The 19,627-nt window shown below is 54.4% G+C and overlaps 1 protein-coding gene across 3 annotated transcripts in view; it reads left to right on the plus strand.

Moving 5' to 3' along the window:
• Window positions 1-19,082, plus strand: part of FADS2 (fatty acid desaturase 2) — a 116,621-nt gene extending 97,539 nt beyond the window's left edge. For all 3 annotated transcript variants that reach the window (XM_054661112.2, NM_001364482.1, NM_001364481.1), the window contains 7 exon segments: window positions 8,796-8,856; window positions 9,240-9,316; window positions 14,722-14,819; window positions 15,032-15,128; window positions 15,436-15,515; window positions 16,879-17,004; window positions 17,365-19,082. In XM_054661112.2, the coding sequence (XP_054517087.2) occupies window positions 8,796-8,856; window positions 9,240-9,316; window positions 14,722-14,819; window positions 15,032-15,128; window positions 15,436-15,515; window positions 16,879-17,004; window positions 17,365-17,416 (591 nt within the window). In that variant the 3' untranslated portion in view covers window positions 17,417-19,082.
• The last annotated feature ends 545 nt before the right edge of the window (window positions 19,083-19,627 follow it).

A 19,627-nucleotide genomic window follows, 5' to 3' on the forward strand; every position in this document is an offset into this window, starting at 1 on the left:
AGGAAGTGTTTGTCCTGGGCGAATGGCAGCCCATCGAGGTACGACTAAGGGGATGGTGTTGACCTAGGAAGTGTTTGTCCTGGGCAAATGGCAGCCCATCGAGGTACGACTAAGGGGATGGTGTTGACCTAGGAAGTGTCCTGGGCGAATGGCAGACCATCGAGGTACAACTAAGGAGATGGTGTTGACCTAGGAAGTGTTTGGCCTGGGCGAATGGCAGCCATCGAGGTATGACTAAGGGGTTGGTGTTGACCTAGGAAGTGTTTGGCCTGAGCAGGGAGCAGGGAAGGAAGCCTAGAGAGCTGACATTCAGCCAGGCAGGTCCACATCTCCTGCTACACAGATACCTCTCCTAGGTACCCTGAATTGTTCTGGCTGGAATGTATGTGGAATGGCCTCACCTGTAAATACGGACACAGCTCCTCATTAGAATGGTAGATGTCTCCCTCCTACCCTTAGGCCAGGAAGGGCATTTTCTGGCTTGTTTTTTCCCAGGGTAGAGGGAAATCTTGTTCCAGTTCAGCAGGAAGGCAAGATTTCAGGGGCTCAAGCTTGGTCGCCAACCGACTAGCTCATGTTGAGAAAACCTTATTTGGAGAATCATCATCCTGTACACTGGGAGGAGCCTCAACGTGGCTTGGTCCAATCTGCTTCACCAGTGCATGAGAAATTGAAGGTCAGCGAGAGGATGGAACACGTTCAGGGTCACATAATTTATTTTTTTTTTTTCTGAGACGGAGTCTTGCTCTGTTGCCCAGAGCTGGAGTGCAATGGCACAATCTTGGCTCACTGCAACCTCCGCCTCCTGGGTTCAAGCAATTCTCCTGCCTCCGCCTCCCACGTAGCTGGGATTACGGGCATGTGCCACCATGCCAAATAATTTTTGTATTTTTAGTAGAGACAGGGTTTCACCATGGCCAGGCTGGTCTCAAACTCCTGACCTCATGATCTGCCTGCTTCGGCTTCCCAAAGTGCTGGTATTACAGGCATGAGCCAACGTGCCCAGCCGAGACAGTCACGTAATTTAGTGGCCAGTCTAGGGTGAGGCCCCAGACCTTTGGACTGCTAGGCCATTGCCTTCCATTTACTATACCATTTTATTTTCCTATTAGTTCATTTTATTACTACAAATATAGAACACACTTGGTATAAACTTCTAAACAGTACAGAAATATCCAGAATTAAAACACGAGTCTCAGCCTGGGCAATATAGCAAGACCCTGTCTCTAAAAAAATACATATTTTTTTAGTTAGCCAGGCATGGTAGCACGTGCCTAGTCTCAGTTATTGGGGAGGCTGAGGTGGGTGGATCCCTTGAGCTGAGCCTAGGAGGTTGAGGCTACAGTGAACTATGATCACACCACTGCACTCCAGCCTGGGTAACAGAGCAAAGCTCTGTCTCAAAAAAGAAAAAAAAAGTGAATCTCTCAAACCTCCCCTTTGCCCCAAATTTTATGCCCTTGAGGGTAACCACTGTTAACAAGAAATGCTATACAGTCTTCTAGATATTTTTATATGTGTATAAACATGCATATATCTGTTTCTTTACAAACAAAAATTTTAGGCCAGCTGTGGTGGCTCACACCTGTAATCCCAGTGCTTTGGGAGGCTGAAGTGGGAGAAGTGCTTGAGCCCAGGAGTTCAAGACCAGCCTGGGCTACATAGTGAGACCCCATCTCTGCAAAAAATACAAAAGATTAGCCAGGTGTAGTGGTGTGCGTCTGTGGTCCCAGGTGCAGGGGAGGCTGAGGTGGGGGAATCACTTGAGCCTGGGAGCCTCAAGGCTGCAATGAGCTATGATTGCACCACTGCACTCCAGCGGGGACAGAAGAGGGAGACTCTGTCTCAAAAATAAAAAAATAAAAAACAAAAAAATTCTACCTTGTATCCTGCAACTTGCCACCTCTGCGAATGTGGATGCCCTTCCCCCCCAGTTCATGTACACAGGTCTCATCTCCCTCTAGCCATATGGTATTCTGTTGTATTTCTGAACCATAACAGGACCTACATTATTTTATAAGGTAGACAAATTGAGTGTTAGTAATTCATAATTTCTTTCTTTTCTTTTCTTTTTTTTTTTTTTTTTTTTTTGAGACAGAGTCTCACTCTCTTGCCCAGTCTAGAGTGCAGTGGCGCTATCTTGGCTCACTGCAACCTCCACCTCCCAGGTTCAAGTGATTCTCCTGCCTCAGCCTCCCGAGTAGATGGGATTACAGGTGCACACCACCACGCCTGGCTAATTTTCTCATTTTTAGTAGAGACGGGGTTTCACCATGTTGGCCAGGCTGGTCTTGAACTCCTGACCTCGTGATCCGCCCACCTCGCCCTCCCAAAGTGCTGGGATTACGGGTGTAAGCCACCGCGTCCGGCCCATAATTTCTTTTGAATAAAGGCCCCACCAATGCGTTCCACAAAAAAAGTTCTTATTTAATACATTCTTTTTTTTTATGTAGAGTCTCTATGTCGGGACCTAATTTACAAGAAAAAAATAAATATATGCGCTGCTTTTTGGAAATACATTAATGATTAAAATGAAAGTTTAGAAGATCCTTGTTGCTTTTATGCAGATCTTAGGAGCCACAAAGCCATGCATAGAGTAGGGTTCAATCAGCATCTGCCAAGTGAGGCCAATTTTCCCTCACTAAGGAGTGGCACTGTGAGTGAAGTAGTATTCCCGACAGCCTTGGCGCCTAAGGCTTGGAACAAGGCGAGGAGACAGCCTGGCTCCCCAGTTCTGGTTTGTACACCCTCTTCTTATTTCATTTCCACCCGTGAGACTATCTGAGCAGGAACGTGGATTTTTCTGTAACATGGCCAATTCGCAGGAAATCAGCCACAGTTCTGTACTTTGGAAGCCTCTCTAAGCTGCCAGGGATTCCATTTTCTGCCAAAGTACAGGCTATTGTTATTCTTCTAGGAAACAGTTTGCCAGCTTTAATTAGAGGTGTCTAGAAAACGGAACTGATGAACTTGAGGCCCTCTGATAAGTGGGGACAAAGGCTTCGTTTTCTCGGGGAGGCTTTGTAATGTAGAGCCGTTGGCTGTCCTGACAGATGTTCTCTGTGTCTCTAACAAAGAAAGTCTAGTCCCACCAGCTGCACTGGCAAGAAGGCGTCTTTCTTGTGCGTGGTGGCCAGAGAAGCCTCTCCTTTCCCGACATCTTCTCACCCCCGACACTTCTGGAATGCTGGCTTTGGGGCAGGAGATAGGGGTGGGAGGCTGTGAGGATCTGGTTGTTCAGTTACCAGTGGCGTTTGGAAGTCCCCAGCCAGTGCCGCGGTGTTCTGTGGAAATCCCCGCTCTCACACTCATGGGGAAAGGATTGGTGCTTCCTGGGTTCCTGGTGTTTTGACCTGTGCTCTGGCTCTCGCAGGACCCGGCTGCCCTGGAAGGAACCCTGGTCTCTTGACTGAAGTGACAGTGGGTCTGATGGGACTTGTCACATGCCAGTCCCACACACCACAGCAGGGCCAGGTGGAGCGGCCAGGTCCCAGGGCCTCATGCCACCATCCCAGTCTCCAGAGCAAGGACGCTGGCCAGGGCTTCTATCTCTGGGGACAGATAAGCAAAGCAGCCCTGCCAAGCGGCTCCCAGCACGTGGAACTGTGAATAGCGCGGGCTCCGCAGTAAAGCCCTTTTCCTCGTTTTCTGCATTTTGGTCTTATTGATGCTGTCCAGGAGGATTCTTTTTGTCATATGTAGCAAAGTATATTCACTTTACCCAGAGATTCATTTCTTGTGTGCTTAGAAAGTTCTTCATACATATTATTTTCAGTTCTTTAAGGTTTTGTGTTTCAATCTTTAACTTCTGCCAAATGGGATATGGGTAGGATGATGTTCGGCCTTCACTTTTCTCCAGAGTCGGCCAGTTTTCCCGGCACCCCCATGAGGTGGCATTGCTTCTTCATATGAGGCAGTGAGTGCTCCTCAGCCTGGGCTTGGCCTGGGCTGGGCTGTCTGTCCTCTCCCAGGCCACCGTCTGGATGACTTGGGGGCCACACTCACACTCATTCATCCTTGGCACTTAACTCATTGGAAGCTCGTAGTGGGGTGCCTTTCCCCTTCTCTTTCTCTCTCTTTTTGTTTTTGTTTTTGTTTTTGAGACAAGGTCATGCTCTGTCACCTTGGCTAGAGCGTAGTGGCGCAATCTCAGTTCACTGCAGCCTCAACCTCCTGGGCTCAAGCCATCGTTCTGCCTCAGCCTCCCGAGTAGCTGGGACTACAGGCACCCGCCACCATGCCCGGCTAATTCTTGTATTTTTAGTAGAGACGGGGTTTCACCATGTTGGCCAGGCTGGTCTCGAACTCCTGACCTCAAGTGATCTGCCTACCTCAGCTTCCCAAAGTGCTGGGATTACAGGCATGAGCCACTGTGCCCGGCCAAGGTCTGTACTTCTTTATATGTCTCATGGATGTTTCTTTTAAAACGCAATCCTTATATGTCTTATATTTTGTCATTATGATTGGAGGTTCTCCAGTACTCGGGAAAGCAGTGGATATTGGGGTAGTTATCTTAATTTTCTTTTTTTTTCTAAATTTTTGTTTGCATGGCCTTCCAATGAATGGGATAGTTATCTTTTGTCCCGCTAGTGTCCACTTACGTCTCTTCATAATTCTAGTTGTGTTTCAGTTGATTCTTTTGAGTTTCCTGGGTAGATGATCATATCCTAGAAAATAATGAAAACGTAGTCTCTCGGCCCAGTGTGGTGGCTCACGTCTGTAATCCCAGCACTTTGGGAGGCCGAGGCTGGCGGATCATGAGGTCAGGAGATCGAGACCATCTTGGCTAACACAATGAAACCCCCGTCTCTACTAAAAATACAAAAAATTAGCTGGGCGTGGTGGCACACGCCTGTAGTCCCAGCTACTCTGGAGGCTGAGGCAAGAGAATCGCTTGAACCCGGGAGGCGGAGGTTGCAGTGAGCTGAGATAGCACCACTGCACTCCAGCCTGGGCGACAGAGTGAGACTCCGTCTCAAAACAACAACAAAACAAAACAAAACAAACAGAAAAAAAGTGTAGTCACTCTTTCTTTCTTTCTTTCCTTCCTTCCTTCCTTCCTTCCTTCCTTCCTTCCTTCCTTCCTTCCTTCCTTTCTTTCCTTCTTTCTTTCTAATCTGGATGTTGAAGTAGTCTCTTTCTTTCTAATAGCTCCACTCTGTTTTCTGCTTTGGGTTTTATTGCATTGACGGGAAATTTCAGAGCTGAGTTTAATGGCGGTGATATTGGCAGCAGCCTTGTTTTGTTCTTCTTTTGCCATATCCCCGTTTTCTGAGGGGGCTGGTGAGACCATTATCCCAGTAGCAGTGTAAAGGGGCCTCAGAAGCCGTGCCGTGCCTGAGATCCTCCTCCTCCTCCCATCTGGGAAACCACCTCTGCTGCTCTGACTGTCTGAAGCTAACCTCCTGGGCTTCCTGCTTCAGGCAGACCTTCATGAACAGGCTTAAGCCACCCATCCCGCCTTGGGACACACATGCCGCCCTCTCAGGGACCTTGGACTGGGACCTTGCCATTCTGCTCCTGCTGGGGAGGTTGTGCCGCCTGTTTCTCTCTGTGTGTGAGTTTGCAGGTTCCCAGAGGCAGAGACTGGGCTTTGCGACAGCTCCCCTCCCCCAACCCTCGATGGACAAGGAGGGCCCTTGTCATTCCTCAGACATTTTGTTCCAAAGCTGAAAGGTCCCCTCCACATGGCCCGGCATCCCCCAGGCCCTCATCCAAGCCTGGCCTTGAGGTGCGTGGAGAGGCCGAGGACAGGAGAGTCAGCCCCTCCGCCAGGGCTGGCTGCACTCCCTCCCTTGCCCCTGGCCTGCGTCCCTGCCTGTCAACCGCAGCCTGGGAAGGCGCCGTTCCTGATCAGGGGGAGGTCCATGTGTGCCACCCACACCCTTGGCCGCAGCCCAGCCGGGTGAAAGTCATGTGTCTTCCTTGCCTCTTGGGCTTTCTCTGTGTGTGTGACGGGGACTCCTCGGGAGGAGGAGATGTGTGGGGTCCTCCACTCCCCACACTTGGGGCTCTGAGCCCCCAGTTGGGAAGAAGCCTGACTCTTGTTGAGTGAGTCTGTGGACCGGGCACTGTGATGGGCAGTGTGCGTGCACAACGTCACTTAGTCCTTGCTTAACCCGTGAGGCGGGAGCTGTCATCGACCCCTTTCATGGATGGAACAGCTAAGGCCAAGAGACATGAGGTGACTTGTTCAAGGTAACAGCAAGGAAAAGGCAACACCACTGTCCGAACCCAAACCATCTGGTTGCAAACCACAGCTTCGGAGTTCTGGGGGCCCTTGTGAAATATGTTTGTTGGGTAGCCCCAGCTTTCTGATCAATTAAACAGCCAGGCACTCACCCCCCTAGCTTGCTACATTCTAAAATACCTCTCCCTCCCTTCCCTGCTCCCATGACTTAAACGGCAAAACTCTGGCAAAGAACTGAGCGTGGGAAAGATGATAGCAGAGAGTTAGCCACAGGGCAGGGCTTCGTATCCCAAGCCCACAGTTGTACTTTCTGGTTTGGTAGGGGAGTACTGGCCATCCCCCAGCAGACCCACTGCAGCTGAGGCCATCGAGATGGGTACAGATGTGTAGTGGTATGTCACCATACGCATGTACATACACGCGCGTGACTGTGATGAGCATTTTGCTCACCGTCCCACAGAGGCCCACTCTGAGGCCAGCTGCTGCCTGGCAAGCAGGACCCCCTGGCTCCCGAGGGTCATTCTGGGGCATTGAAGGGACGCACACTAAAGCCAGCAGTGCTTACCAGCGGAGGCAGCCCCTGTAACCTGTGTTGTCCACCCAAAGGCCACCATCACCCATGAGAACAGGGTGCCTACTGTACACATGCAGCTCCAAACAGACTCCCCAGGTGCCTCCCAGGCCCCCACAACAGCGTGGCCAGCCCTCAGTCCCTCCATAGGATGCCCTGACCCCTGCTGACCTGCCTGGGTTGCCCTCTGTGCTCACTTCCGAGTACAGCCGGCCCAGCCCGAGAGGGATGGGATGCTCTGTGGGACAGAGATGCGGTGGGGAGGAGCTCTTGAGCAGAGCTGGAGACACTGCACGCCAAGGCTGGGGCTATGAGCCTGCTCCCTGGCCTCTGGGAGAAGCTTAGAGCAGGACTCAGGGGCCTGTTCTGTGGGCCACTGCAGGCCCCGAGACTGGCCACGAGAGCAATGTCTGCAGTGCTGGCTCCTCCAGCACCTCCGTCCACTGGAGACTCATGAAATGCTCCTGTGAGGCCTCCCTGGCTCGGACCTCTCCATGGCCGGCCTCAGCCCTGGCCTTAATGATAGTCTTCCTGCAAGTGGCTGTCCTTTCTGGGAATGAGTGAGATCCTTGCCAAGGCTCAGGAGGCCACACAGAACAAAGGGACTGTTTCTGGGGGTTCTTCAGCTGGGTGTGCCGTGACCATGGCCATTGGTGCCAAGATGCAAGTCTTGGGGACAGGGTGGACCTGGTTCCCACCCATAGCCTCTTCCCTCAGGAATCCATGCTCTCCCTGTGATTTGGACAATCATTTTACTCACCTGGATGAGAGGGGCGCTGGCCTAGGCATCATCCAAAGTCCCTTCCCTCTGTAACTCACTTTGACCTCCTGACTGCAATAAGTATGACTGGACACTATAGGAGGAGGCATCTCTGGCCTTCGGATCCAGGGGTATAGGGAGGGTGACGGGCAGTGTCCTGGGGTCAGCACTTGGCATTATGCCCATGTTCTCATTGGCTCCTCTTACCAACCACTGATTCGAATGCCAGACAAGGCTCAGCAAGGCTAAGCGACTCACATAGTCTCAGCACTGGTGAGAGGCAGAGTCGGCTCAAGCGCATCTGCTGGCTGCAAGCCCAGCCTCCCCACACTGCAAGCAAGAGGAGCAGGTGTCACTCAGTGAGCGGCATCTTTTGGTCTCAGTCCTGGAAGTGCAGGGTGGGCTGGTCCCTAGGGGCTGGACCATGGAATTAAGGGCTCCAGGGATCCCCTGGGGCCGTGGTTCCTATGCCTGGCTCACACTGACTGGCCTGAGCAGCTTTGGACAATGACGATGCCCAGGACCCAGCCCAGCCCTCCTCCATTAGAGCCTCTGGGCATCAGGCTGCCCAAGGTGCAGGCTCTGATGGGGAAGAAACCGGTGCCCTCATGGGGACCTCAGGTAGCCAGATATGGCCTGAGGAGTCTGTGCTGTGGCCTCCTCTGTCCTCAAGGTTAGGCTCCAGCTGGGGAGGAGTGATTCACTCTTGTAAGTTACAGGGAGGCTCCAGGGAGGCAGATGCTCCCAGCCTGATGACTGGCAGCAATTCTGGGGCCCTTACCTAGGTTCTCCCTGCCACTGCGGGCTCCGGGAGCTCTCCATGGTGACCTAGGAACTCCCCTGGGTGCTTATGCTCCGCCGAGAGTTGCTCTGTTGCACATTCATTCAACAAACATTTGTTTAGCGCCTGTCACATGGGCTCAGAGTCAGCTTTTTGGGTTGTGATCCCAGCCAGGGCCACTTCCCGTGGCCTTGGGCCATGGGTTAACGCTGAGCCTCAGCCTCAGAAGTGCCGGCCTTGTAGAGGATCGATGCCATCGGGCCAGTGCTCAGCTAGGGCTGAGGAAGCATTGGCCGCTGCTGGCTGTAGCATGGGGAGCCCAGAGGGCTGGAGGGGCCCCAGGCTTGGTGGGCCCAGGGTGCAGATTGACAGGAAAGGGACAGTGGTGTGCCCTGAGCAGATAGAAGGGATGGTGGCTGCAGGACAGGTTGGGGAACATGGGAGGCTGGGAGCTGAGGCTACTGGGTGCTCATGATCTCTCCTCTCTCCTCAGTACGGCAAGAAGAAGCTGAAATACCTGCCCTACAATCACCAGCACGAATACTTCTTCCTGAGTGAGTGCTCGGCGCCCCGAAATCACTCTGGGACCCTCCCCTCCCCCCAGAGTGGTGTGTCTCTCCCTCCTACCTGACATCTTTTTCAGATCCAGAAAGTGACACTAAACTTGTTAGAAGCGGGGGCCACAGCAGCCTTCCTGTGCAGACCCCCTCAGCCCGTGTTACAGGCCTGACGGGGACACAGAGGCTCAGAGAGTCCCAGGGGTGACACACGTCCTCAAGGGCTCCCAGCCTTCTCTGCAGGCCCCGGGGTCCCTGACTGCTTCTGCCCACATCTGCAGGGCTGGCCCCTGCGCTCAGTGCTGGGCCTGGGTTCCCCCGACCTTCCGGCACAGGCAGGGTGGAATGGATGCCTCTAAGCGCCTGTCTCTCTCCTGCAGTTGGGCCGCCGCTGCTCATCCCCATGTATTTCCAGTACCAGATCATCATGACCATGATCGTCCATAAGAACTGGGTGGTGAGTTGGGGACACAGCTGGCTTGGCATGGGGAGGAGGGTGACTGGGACAGGTGGACCCGGGGGTCCTACGCTGCCTCCTCGTGTGCCCCAGTGGAGCCTGTGGGGCCCCATGCATCTCCTCCCTGGGGTAGCTGCCTCTCAGGAAAGGACTCCCTCTGGGGCCACCAGGACCCAGTCCTAAAGATCTCTACTCTCCCTCAGACATAGGGAGTCCACTGGGGCAGCCCCTGCTTTTGCAGAGCCCCCGAGAAAGTTCTCAAAGGCAGCATGATGAGAGGCAAGTGTGGCCATCTCCCTTCCCCGCTCCCTGTGGGCCCTGAGTCCCATGAACTGGGTTGCCCCACACCCTGGTTTGAAGTTGGAGCAGCTAGGCGTTGGCTGAGATGACAGGTGTGGTCATTTGCGAAGACCGTATGACAAAGCACCACGAACTGAGTGGCATAAGCAGCAGCGATGTGTTTTCTCCCGGTTCTGGAGACGGGAAGTCCAAAACTGAGGTGTTAGCAGGGTGGATTCCTTAGGGCTCTGGAAGGCTCTGTTCTGGGCCTCTCATCGGCTGGTTGATGGCTTTCGTCCTCCCTCTCGGTACATCATCTCTCTGCATATTTGTATCTGTATCTGTGTCCAAATATCCCTCTTTAAAAAAAATTATTTTGTTTATTTGTTTATTTATTGAGACAGAGTCACACAGGCTGGAGTGCAGTGGTGTGATCTCGGCTCACTGCAGCCTCTACCTCCTGGGTTCAAGCGATTCTTGTGACTCAGCCTCCCAGGTACCTGGGATTACAGGCACCGGCCACCATGCCCAGCTAATTTTTGTATTTTTATTAGAGATGGGGTTTTTCCATGTTGGCCAGGCTGGTCTCGAACTCCTGGCCTCAAGTGATCTGCCCGCCTCAGCCTCACAAAGTGCTGAGATTACAGGCATGAGCCACCACGCCTGGCTTATTTTTTAATTTTCTTTTTTTCTTCACCAAAAGCGGATACTTGAAAATTTTTCCTTTTTTTAAAATAGGGACATTGGTCATATTGCATTAGGGCCCATTGTAATTACGTCATCTTTTTTTTTTTTGAGACGGTGTTTCGCTCTGTCGCCCAGGCTGGAGTGCAGTGGTGCGATCTCGGCTCACTGCAACCTCCGCCTCCTGGGTTCAAGCGATTCTCCTGCCTCAACCTCCTGAGTAGCTGGGACTACAGGCGCCCGCCACCATGCCTGGCTAATTTTTGTATTTTTAGTAGTGATGGGGTTTCACCATGTTGGTCAGGCTGGTCTTGAACTCTTGACTCGTGATCCACCTGCCTCGGCCTCCCAAAGTGCTGGGATTACAGGCGTGAGCCACTGCGCCTTGCAGATAAATTGTTTATCTGAAAATTATCGAAGACTAAATTGTCACTTTCTGAAATGCTTGCTTAAAATCCAGTCTTTCTCAGCAGTCTATTTGTCCCTCATGCTCCAACCAATAGCCATGGGGAAGTTTTTCCTCTCTTAACCAAATGTGGACTTGTTTATTGATTACTGTTTTTTGTTTGTTTGTTTGTTTTTGAGGTGGAGTTTCGCTCTTGTTGCCCAGGCTGGAGTACAATGGCGCGATCTCGGCTCACCGAAACCTCTGCCTCCTGGGTTCAAGCAATTCTCCTGCCTCAGCCTCCGAAGTAGCTGGGATTACAGGAATGCACCACCACACCCAGCTAATTTTATATTTTTAGCAGAGACAGGGTTTCACCATGTTGGTCAGGCTGGTCTCAAACTCCCAACCTGAGGTGATCTGCCCACCTCAGCCTCCCAAAGTGCTGGGATTACAGGCGTGAGCCACTGTGCCCGGCCTATTGATTACTGTTTTATCACTCGCTAACTGAAGTTGTCCTTTTCACCCTGACTGTGAATTTAAGAGCAGCCAAGTCAAATTTTATCTCCAAGTCTTGGACCCATATATCCAATCTAACTCCATTTGGAGGTGTCCCAGCCATTTCAAATCCAACATATTCAATATAAGTCCTCTCCTCTTCTCCCACAACCTAATCCTGATGGTCTCCATGTTAATGAATGGCTCCATCATCCACCCAGTGGCTCAAGTTAGAGACTAGCACCATTATGTTTTTTCCCTCCTCATATATGTTACACCCTCTCCTTGCCTCTAGCATCCAATCCCGTTCTAACTCATAAATGGCCTATTGCCGGGCGCAGTCACTCATGCTTGTAATCCCAGCACTTTGAGAGGCCGAGGCGGGCAGATCATGAAGTCAGGAGTTCGAGACCAGCCTGGCCAGCATGGTGGAACCCCGTCTCTACTAAAAATACAAAAAATTAGCCTGGCATGGTGGCGTGCACCTGTAGTCCCAGCTACTCAGGAGGCTGAGGCAGGAGAATCGCTTGAACCTGGGAGGCGGAGCTTGCAGTGAGCAACTTCTTTTTTTTTGTTTGTTTTTGACTGTGCTTGTTCCCTAAGGAACAAAGCATTAAACAGGAAAAGAAATCACCCTATGTTCCTAAAAGGGGATGGCAGAGTGGGGACAATGTGATGAGCCCACGGGGCTTTCAGAGCCAGGAGCGCACCTATTACCTGGGGCACTGGTTCTCAGGGGAGCTGTTCTGCCCTTTGGCAGTATCCGGAGACACTTTTAATTGTCACAACTTCAGGAGAGGAGGGTGCTACTGGCATCTGGTGGGCATCTAGCCAGGATGGTGCTTAGCACCCTGCCATGCCCTGGAGAACCGCCCATGACAACAAGCAGCCTGTTCCAGGTGCCAATAGTGTGGAGGTTGGGGGACCCTGGCTTAGAGGAAAGAGGTGACAAACCCTAAGATCTTTGAAGGAGGCTTCCCGGGGAGGTTTACATGCTCTGGCAAGGTTCCCCGTTCCCGGGGCCACGTCCTGGATCCTGAGATGCTCCCACGCTTCACCTTCCTGGAATTTTGCTGTATCTGACACCACTGGCCACTCCCTCTTGCAGTTCTCCCTGTTGGCTTCCAGGTCCCCACCTCTGCTGGCTTCTTCCCAACCCTCTCGCTCCACCTCTTTGGCTGCTTCTGATCTCTTGGGCTCTCTGCCCCTGAAACCAGCGATCTCTGTGTATGTGTTGCTCTTTACACTCAAAAGAAGTCCAGGCCAGGCATGGTGGCTCACGCCTGTGATCTCAGCACTTTGGGAGGCTGAGGTGGGAGGGATCACCTGAAGCCAGGAGTTTTGAGACCAGCCTGAGCAACATGGGCGAAACCCTGTCTCTACAAAAAGCTGGGCGTGGTGATGCGCACCTGTAATCTAGCTACTTTGGAGGCTGAGGTAGGAGGATGGCTTGAGCCCAGGAGTTTGAGGCTGCAGTGAGCTGTGATCACACCACTGCACTCAAGCCTGGGCAACAGAGTGAGACCCTGTCTCTTAAAAATAAAAGTTGGGCCGGGGCAATGGTTCACACCGGTAATCCTAGTACTTTGGGAGGCCAAGGCTGGAGGATCACTTGAGCACAGGCATTCGAGACCAGCCTGGGCAAATAAGTGAGACCCCCCCATCTCTATAAAAACTTTAAAAAAATTATCCAGGTAAGGCCAGACACAGTGGCTCATGCCTGTAATCCCAGCACTTTGGGAGCCCAAGGCGGGCGGATCACGAGGTCAGGAGATCGAGACCATCCTGGCGAACACGGTGAAACCCCATCTCCACTAAAAATACAAAAAATTATCCGGGCGTGGTGGCGGGCACCTGTAGTCCCAGCTACTTGGGAGGCTGAGGCAGGAGAATGGCATGAACCCAGGAGGCGGAGCTTGCAGTGAGCCAAGATCGCACCACTGCACTCTAGCCTGGGCGACAGAGCGAGACTCCCTCTCAAAAAAAAAAAAAAAAGAAAAGAAATTAGCTACTCGGGAGGCTGAGGTAGAAGTATGGCTTGAGCCTGGGACAGAGTCATGATCACACCACTGCACTCCAGTCTGGGCAATAAAGCAAGATCCCATCTCCAAAAAAAAAAAAAATCCATAACCCCATCCTCATTTTGTTTCCATATATGTGTTGATACACTGCACACTGTTGCACCACACACACAGAATAGAAGGAATGTGATGGAAAGTGGGAGCAGAACTGGCTACATCGTCCTGCCCTCGGCCAATGTTGGCCCCGAGGCCATCTCCGGCCTCTCCTGAGCGCTCCCCTCCTCCTTTCCTGTTCAGCTGCTGGCACCCGACCCCTGATCACCTAGGACCAGCCTAGATTCCCCACAGCCAAGCAGGCACAAATGCAGCCACTGTTGCCTCTGACAGTTCTGGAATCTGTCACCTCCTTGTCAGCGCCGTGGGTTCTGGTTTAGGCCTCTGTCATTTCATGTCTGAGCCGCTGGAATAACTTCCTAGTCTCCCCCTCTCCAGTGGGTGGGGATCTATTTTAAGACACAAATGTGACCTTGTTCTTCAGTCGTTTGAAGTGAGACAGGGCAGTCCCTTGGCCTCACCTTCCACCTCGGACACCTGTGCTGAGCCTGTGGCATGTCACCATACCTAAACTCACGGCAGGATGAGCGCCCTGGCAGTGGGAACAGGCCATGCAGAGGCCCCGGGGAGGGAGTAAGCTGGGTCAGGGGGCTGAGTAAAGACAGGCTCTTAACCCCATGAGGCTCCGTGGGTGACTCTGGGTGGGATGGGGGCTTTAGCAGGGGAGAGTTGGGACCTGCTTGGAGCGAAGGCCACTCTGGTTGCCATGGCCACGAGGACAAGCAGGGGACTGTGGGAAGCTGATGCTGTGGTCCAGTTGAGACAAGACTTGGGTGGCAGAGAGACAGTGGACAAGGTGGAGCCGTGAAGTCACCCTCCCAGTACATGAGAGAAGACGTCCAAGCCCAGTCCCTGACACCAGTCCAGCCAGAGGCAGGGAGGAGAGCAGAGTGGAGGGACACAGGATGACAGTGGGGCTTGGGGAGGCCAGTCTCTGTTGTGAGAGCTCTGAGATAGGGACGATGGTACCTCTGACCTTCCCTACCCCTCCAAGCCCTCTGTCCTGCTGGAAGGAGAGGCCAGGAGGAGACCCAGGTGCTGAGGAGCAGGGACAGGACTGGGGGACGGTTGGGGACCTGGCCCAGGGTTGGGGGCGCACCTTCAGAATTACCCCTGCCCCACGAGAGGGCTGCTGACCCCCACCCCTACCCCATGGCTTCCCCTCAGCAGGAGGGTCCGTTTCTCTCCCGAAAAACAGGGCACAGTCACTTCCTGATGCTAAAACACTCAGCATTTCCCTAGAAACAAAGGCAGCCATGCAAACCCCGAGCAAGCAGGTGGCGTGTAGTTGCCCATTGCGTTTCAGTGGGCTGCGGTCCAGCTTCTAGAGGCCTGAGTGTGAGGTGTGTGCACATCTGGGGCAGGCACTTGGTGCCAGGGCAGAGGAGAGGGCAGGTTGCACCTAACTTCATCTTTCCCCGCAGGACCTGGCCTGGGCTGTCAGCTACTACATCCGGTTCTTCATCACCTACATCCCTTTCTACGGCATCCTGGGAGCCCTCCTTTTCCTCAACTTCATCAGGTGCCTGGGCTTTGCTGATTCATCCCTGGGCCCTCCACTGGCACTGATGATGGCTTTGGCATGAGAAGAGGCTCGGATGGCTCCACTTTGCCTGGGGACCTCCCATCCTGGCCCCTTGGCAGGGGCTGTCCTGGGCTGGTTGGGAGAGTGGATCTGTTCCCACCGTGGCTGGGCCCCCGGAGGCCCCTGCTCTGAGCTGTGTTCTCTTGCAGGTTCCTGGAGAGCCACTGGTTTGTGTGGGTCACACAGATGAATCACATCGTCATGGAGATTGACCAGGAGGCCTACCGTGACTGGTTCAGTAGCCAGGTAGGGAAGTCAGGGCCGGTCACCAGAGCCTGGTCCCAATGTCCATGTCCTGGCCCCAGATGCTCTGCACCTGCTAACGCAGGGCTGTGCTGGGCCTCCCGGGGCTGCCTGTGTCCTTCTGCTGGGAGCTTCAGGGCTGAGCAAGAAAGGGCAGCAGGAATTCCCCAGAAGGACAGGTGGGGCATCTGGGTGGGCTGAGGCCATCAGGCAGGACGGTATGACGTGGACGGGTGGCCTGGAGACCCTGGGTAAGGCTGGGCCCTAGGGCCTTCCTTTGTTCCCTGACACTCATCCCCTCTACTGACAGCTGACAGCCACCTGCAACGTGGAGCAGTCCTTCTTCAACGACTGGTTCAGTGGACACCTTAACTTCCAGATTGAGCACCAGTGAGCGCGGGGCTGCGGGGAGGTGGGGAGACCCACAGCGGGAGGGAAGTGGCCGTTACCCCACTGGGCAGAGTGCAGAATGTGGGGGCCACCTCTTTGTTGTCTCTCTGACAAGGTCTCTGCCCAATATAGAGCAAGGCTCCCAGCCAGCCCCGCTGAGGTCAGGAGAGGGGCTCCCCTATTCCATCTCCCCGAGGGGCATCCTGTGCCCCTTGTCCTGTGCCACTTGGTCATAGTGGTTACCACCTCCCTCCACGTGGGCCTGGGACTTTGTAGTTATGGAGCCTGCACACGCACCTCATGACCCTGTGAGGCTAGCAGGGCAGGGCTACGTAGCTTGCCTGGAACATCGGCCGAGGGACTGCCCTGCTGCCCCTTGTCCTTGCCTCACCTCTTGTCACGGTTTTTTTTTTTATTATTAAAAAATAAAAAATGTAGAGACAGAGTCTCACCCTGCTTCCTGGGCTGGAGTGCAGTGGTGCTTTCTTGGCTCACTGCAGCCTTGAACGCCTGAGCTAAAGTTATCCTCCCACCTCAGCCTCCTGAGTAGCTGGGACTGCAGGTGCATGCCACCATGCCCAACTAATTTTTTCTTTTTTTTTTACTTTTATTTATTTATTTATTTTGAGACAGAATCTCGCTCTGTTGCCCAGACTGGAGTGCAGTGGCGCAATCTCGGCTCACTGCATCCTCCACCTACCAGGTTCAAGCAATTCTCAGGCCTCAGCCTCCCAGGTAGCTGGGATTACAGGCGTGTGCCACCATGCCCTAATTTTTGTATTTTTTGGTGGAGACGGGGTTTCACCATGTTGGCCAGGCTGGTCTCAAACTCCTAGCCTCAAGTGATCCACCCGCGTTGGCCTCCCAAAGTGCTGGGATTACAGGTGTGAGCCACTGCGCCCGGCCTAATTTTTTATTTTTATTTTTTGTAGAGAAGAGGTCTTGCCATGTTGCCCAGGCTGATCTCAAACTTCTGGCCTCAAGTGATCTGCCTGCCTCGGCCTCCCAAAATGCTGGGATTACAGGCGTGAGCCACCGTGCCTCACCTCACTGCCTCTTTTCTTAGCATTCCCCAGCTATTTCATTTCTTTTTTAAAAAACATGACACTTTGTCTCTGTCCACCCAACATCTTCCCAGCTCCATAGAGCACAAACGCCCTCCTGCTCACGGAGGGCTGCACCCTCCCCTCCACACACGTGGCACCCCACTGGGCACACACGAGGAGCCACACTTTGAGCCTGGTCCTGGCTGTGGACAGGGTCTCTGAGGGCCCCAGCCAGCCTCTGCCCGGGTGGTGGGAGGAAGTGGGAGCAGCATGGCCCTCTGAGTCCTCATGCTGTGCCCACCCTACACGCTCCTCAGCCTCTTCCCCACCATGCCCCGGCACAACTTACACAAGATCGCCCCGCTGGTGAAGTCTCTATGTGCCAAGCATGGCATTGAATACCAGGAGAAGCCGCTACTGAGGGCCCTGCTGGACATCATCAGGTGAGGGGTGGAGGTCCACAGGCACTGGGCCCTGGGATCACCCGTGGTGCAGACAGTGGGATCACAAGAGGGGCTGGGCCCTCCTGGCACAGTCACCCACCAGGGCACCTGCCTTACTCCCGAGCCTGTGTTAGGAGCTGTTGGGCTTTTCTCCCTGGGCTGCAAGAAGACCATCCCTTTCTGTGTGGGGTTCCTGGTAGGCTCTGAGCTGACAGCCCCACAGGCCCAGTGGCAGTGGTAAGCCCTGGTTAGGGCCAAGGGGACATACATGCCACCTTAATGATGGCCTCCTCAGCCCTTGCACTCCCTGGGGCCAGTCCCGTCCTGGTCCCTGACCCTGGTCCATCCCCAACTTTGCAGGTCCCTGAAGAAATCTGGGAAGCTGTGGCTGGACGCCTACCTTCACAAATGAAGCCACAGCCCCCGGGACACCGTGGGGAAGGGGTGCAGGTGGGGTGATGGCCAGAGGAATGATGGGCTTTTGTTCTGAGGGGTGTCCGAGAGGCTGGTGTATGCACTGCTCACGGACCCCATGTTGGATCTTTCTCCCTTTCTCCTCTCCTTTTTCCCTTCACATCTCCCCCATAGCACCCTGCCCTCATGGGACCTGCCCTCCCTCAGCCGTCAGCCATCAGTCATGGCCCTCCCAGTGCCTCCCAGCCGCTTCTTCCAAGGAGCAGAGAAGTGGCCACCGGGGGTGGCTCTGTCCTACCTCCACTCTCTGCCCCTAAAGATGGGAGGAGACCAGCGGTCCATGGGTCTGGCCTGTGAGTCTCCCCTTGCAGCCTGGTCACTAGGCCTCACCCCCGCTTTGGTTCTTCAGATGCTCTTGGGGTTCGTAGGGGCAGGTCCTAGTCGGGCAGGGCCCCTGACCCTTCCGGCCTGGCTTCACTCTCCCTGACGGCTGCCATTGGTCCACCCTTTCGTAGAGAGGCCTGCTTTGTTACAAAGCTCGGGTCTCCCTCCTGCAGCTCGGTTAAGTACCCGAGGCCTCTCTTAAGATGTCCAGGGCCCCAGGCCTGCGGGCACAGCCAGCCCAAACCTTGGGCCCTGGAAGAGTCCTCCACCCCATCACTAGAGTGCTCTGACCCTGGGCTTTCACGGGCCCCATTCCACCGCCTCCCCAACTTGAGCCTGTGACCTTGGGACCAACGGGGGAGTCCCTCGTCTCTTGCGACTCAGCAGAGGCAGTGGCCACGTTCAGGGAGGGGCCAGCTGGCCTGGAGGCTCAGCCCACCCTCCAGCTTTTCCTCAGGGTGTCCTGAGGTCCAAGATTCTGGAGCAATCTGACCCTTCTCCAAATGCTCTGTTATCAGCTGGGCAGTGCCAGCCAATCCCTGGCCATTTGGCCCCAGGGGACGTGGGCCCTGCAGGCTGCAGGAGGGCACTGGAGCTGGGAGGTCTCGTCCCAGCCCTCCCCATCTCGGGGCTGCTGTGTGGACGGCGCTGCCTCAGGCACTCTCCTGTCTGAACCTGCCCTTACTGTGTTTAACCTGTTGCTCCAGGATGCATTCTGATAGGAGGGGGCGGCAGGGCTGGGCCTTGGGACAATCTGCCTTTCACCACATGGCCTTGCCTCGGTGGCCCTGACTGTCAGGGAGGGCCAGGGAGGCAGAGCGGGAGGGAGTCTCAGGAGGAGGCTGCCCTGAGGGGCTGGGGAGGGGGGTACCTCATGAGGACCAGGGTGGAGCTGAGAAGAGGAGGAGGCGGGGGCTGGAGGTGCTGGTAGCTGAGGGGACGGGCAAGTGAGAGGGGAGGGAGGGAAGTCCTGGGAGGATCCTGAGCTGCTGTTGCAGTCTAACCCACTAATCAGTTCTTAGATTCAGGGGAAGGGCAGGCACCAACAACTCAGAATGGGGGCTTTCGGGGAGGGCGCCTAGTCCCCCCAGCTCTAAGCAGCCAGGAGGGACCTGCAACTAAGCATCTGGGTTGCCATGGCAATGGCATGCCCCCCAGCTACTGTATGCCCCCGACCCCCGCAGAGGCAGAATGAACCCATAGGGAGCTGATCGTAATGTTTATCATGTTGCTTCCCCACCCCTACATTTTTTGAAATAAAATAAGGAATTTTATTCTCACTTCCTGTGTTTCCTGCACGCCAATGCCAGGCCATGGTATTGGGTGATAGATGAGGCCCTTCTAGCTGGGCCTGGGCACCAGGAGGAGTCCCCATGCTTGCATCTCTCTGTATCCCCTCCCTCCCCTGTGGCCATCCCACCCGCCTCTCCCTGCTGCCTCTGAAATTCATTCTGGGGCCCGGAACTTGGTGGAAATGACCCAAAAACATTGGCCCATCTTCCTCCTCTCAGCAGCCGACCCCAGCCCAATTCTAAAACAGGGCTGAGAGCCACCTCTCAGCAGCTGACCCCTACCCAAGGCGGGTGGCATGGAGGGGCTTGCAGAGACTCTTCCTAACATCCTCCCTCCCCAGCTGTCTCCCCAAGTGCAATCTGCCCTCCCATCCCTGGGCCAGCCGGCTTCCACAGAGCGCCAGGCCAAACAGAATTCCTGGCCTCCTTGGAAGGGGCTGGAGAAGGCCGGGCGCGGTGGCTCATGCCTGTACTCCCAGCACTTTGGGAGGCCGAGGCGGGCAGATCACAAAGTCAAGAGATCGAGACCATCC

This window comes from Pan troglodytes, chromosome 9 (assembly GCF_028858775.2).
Source record: "Pan troglodytes isolate AG18354 chromosome 9, NHGRI_mPanTro3-v2.0_pri, whole genome shotgun sequence".
NCBI classification, from domain to species: domain Eukaryota; kingdom Metazoa; phylum Chordata; class Mammalia; order Primates; family Hominidae; genus Pan; species Pan troglodytes.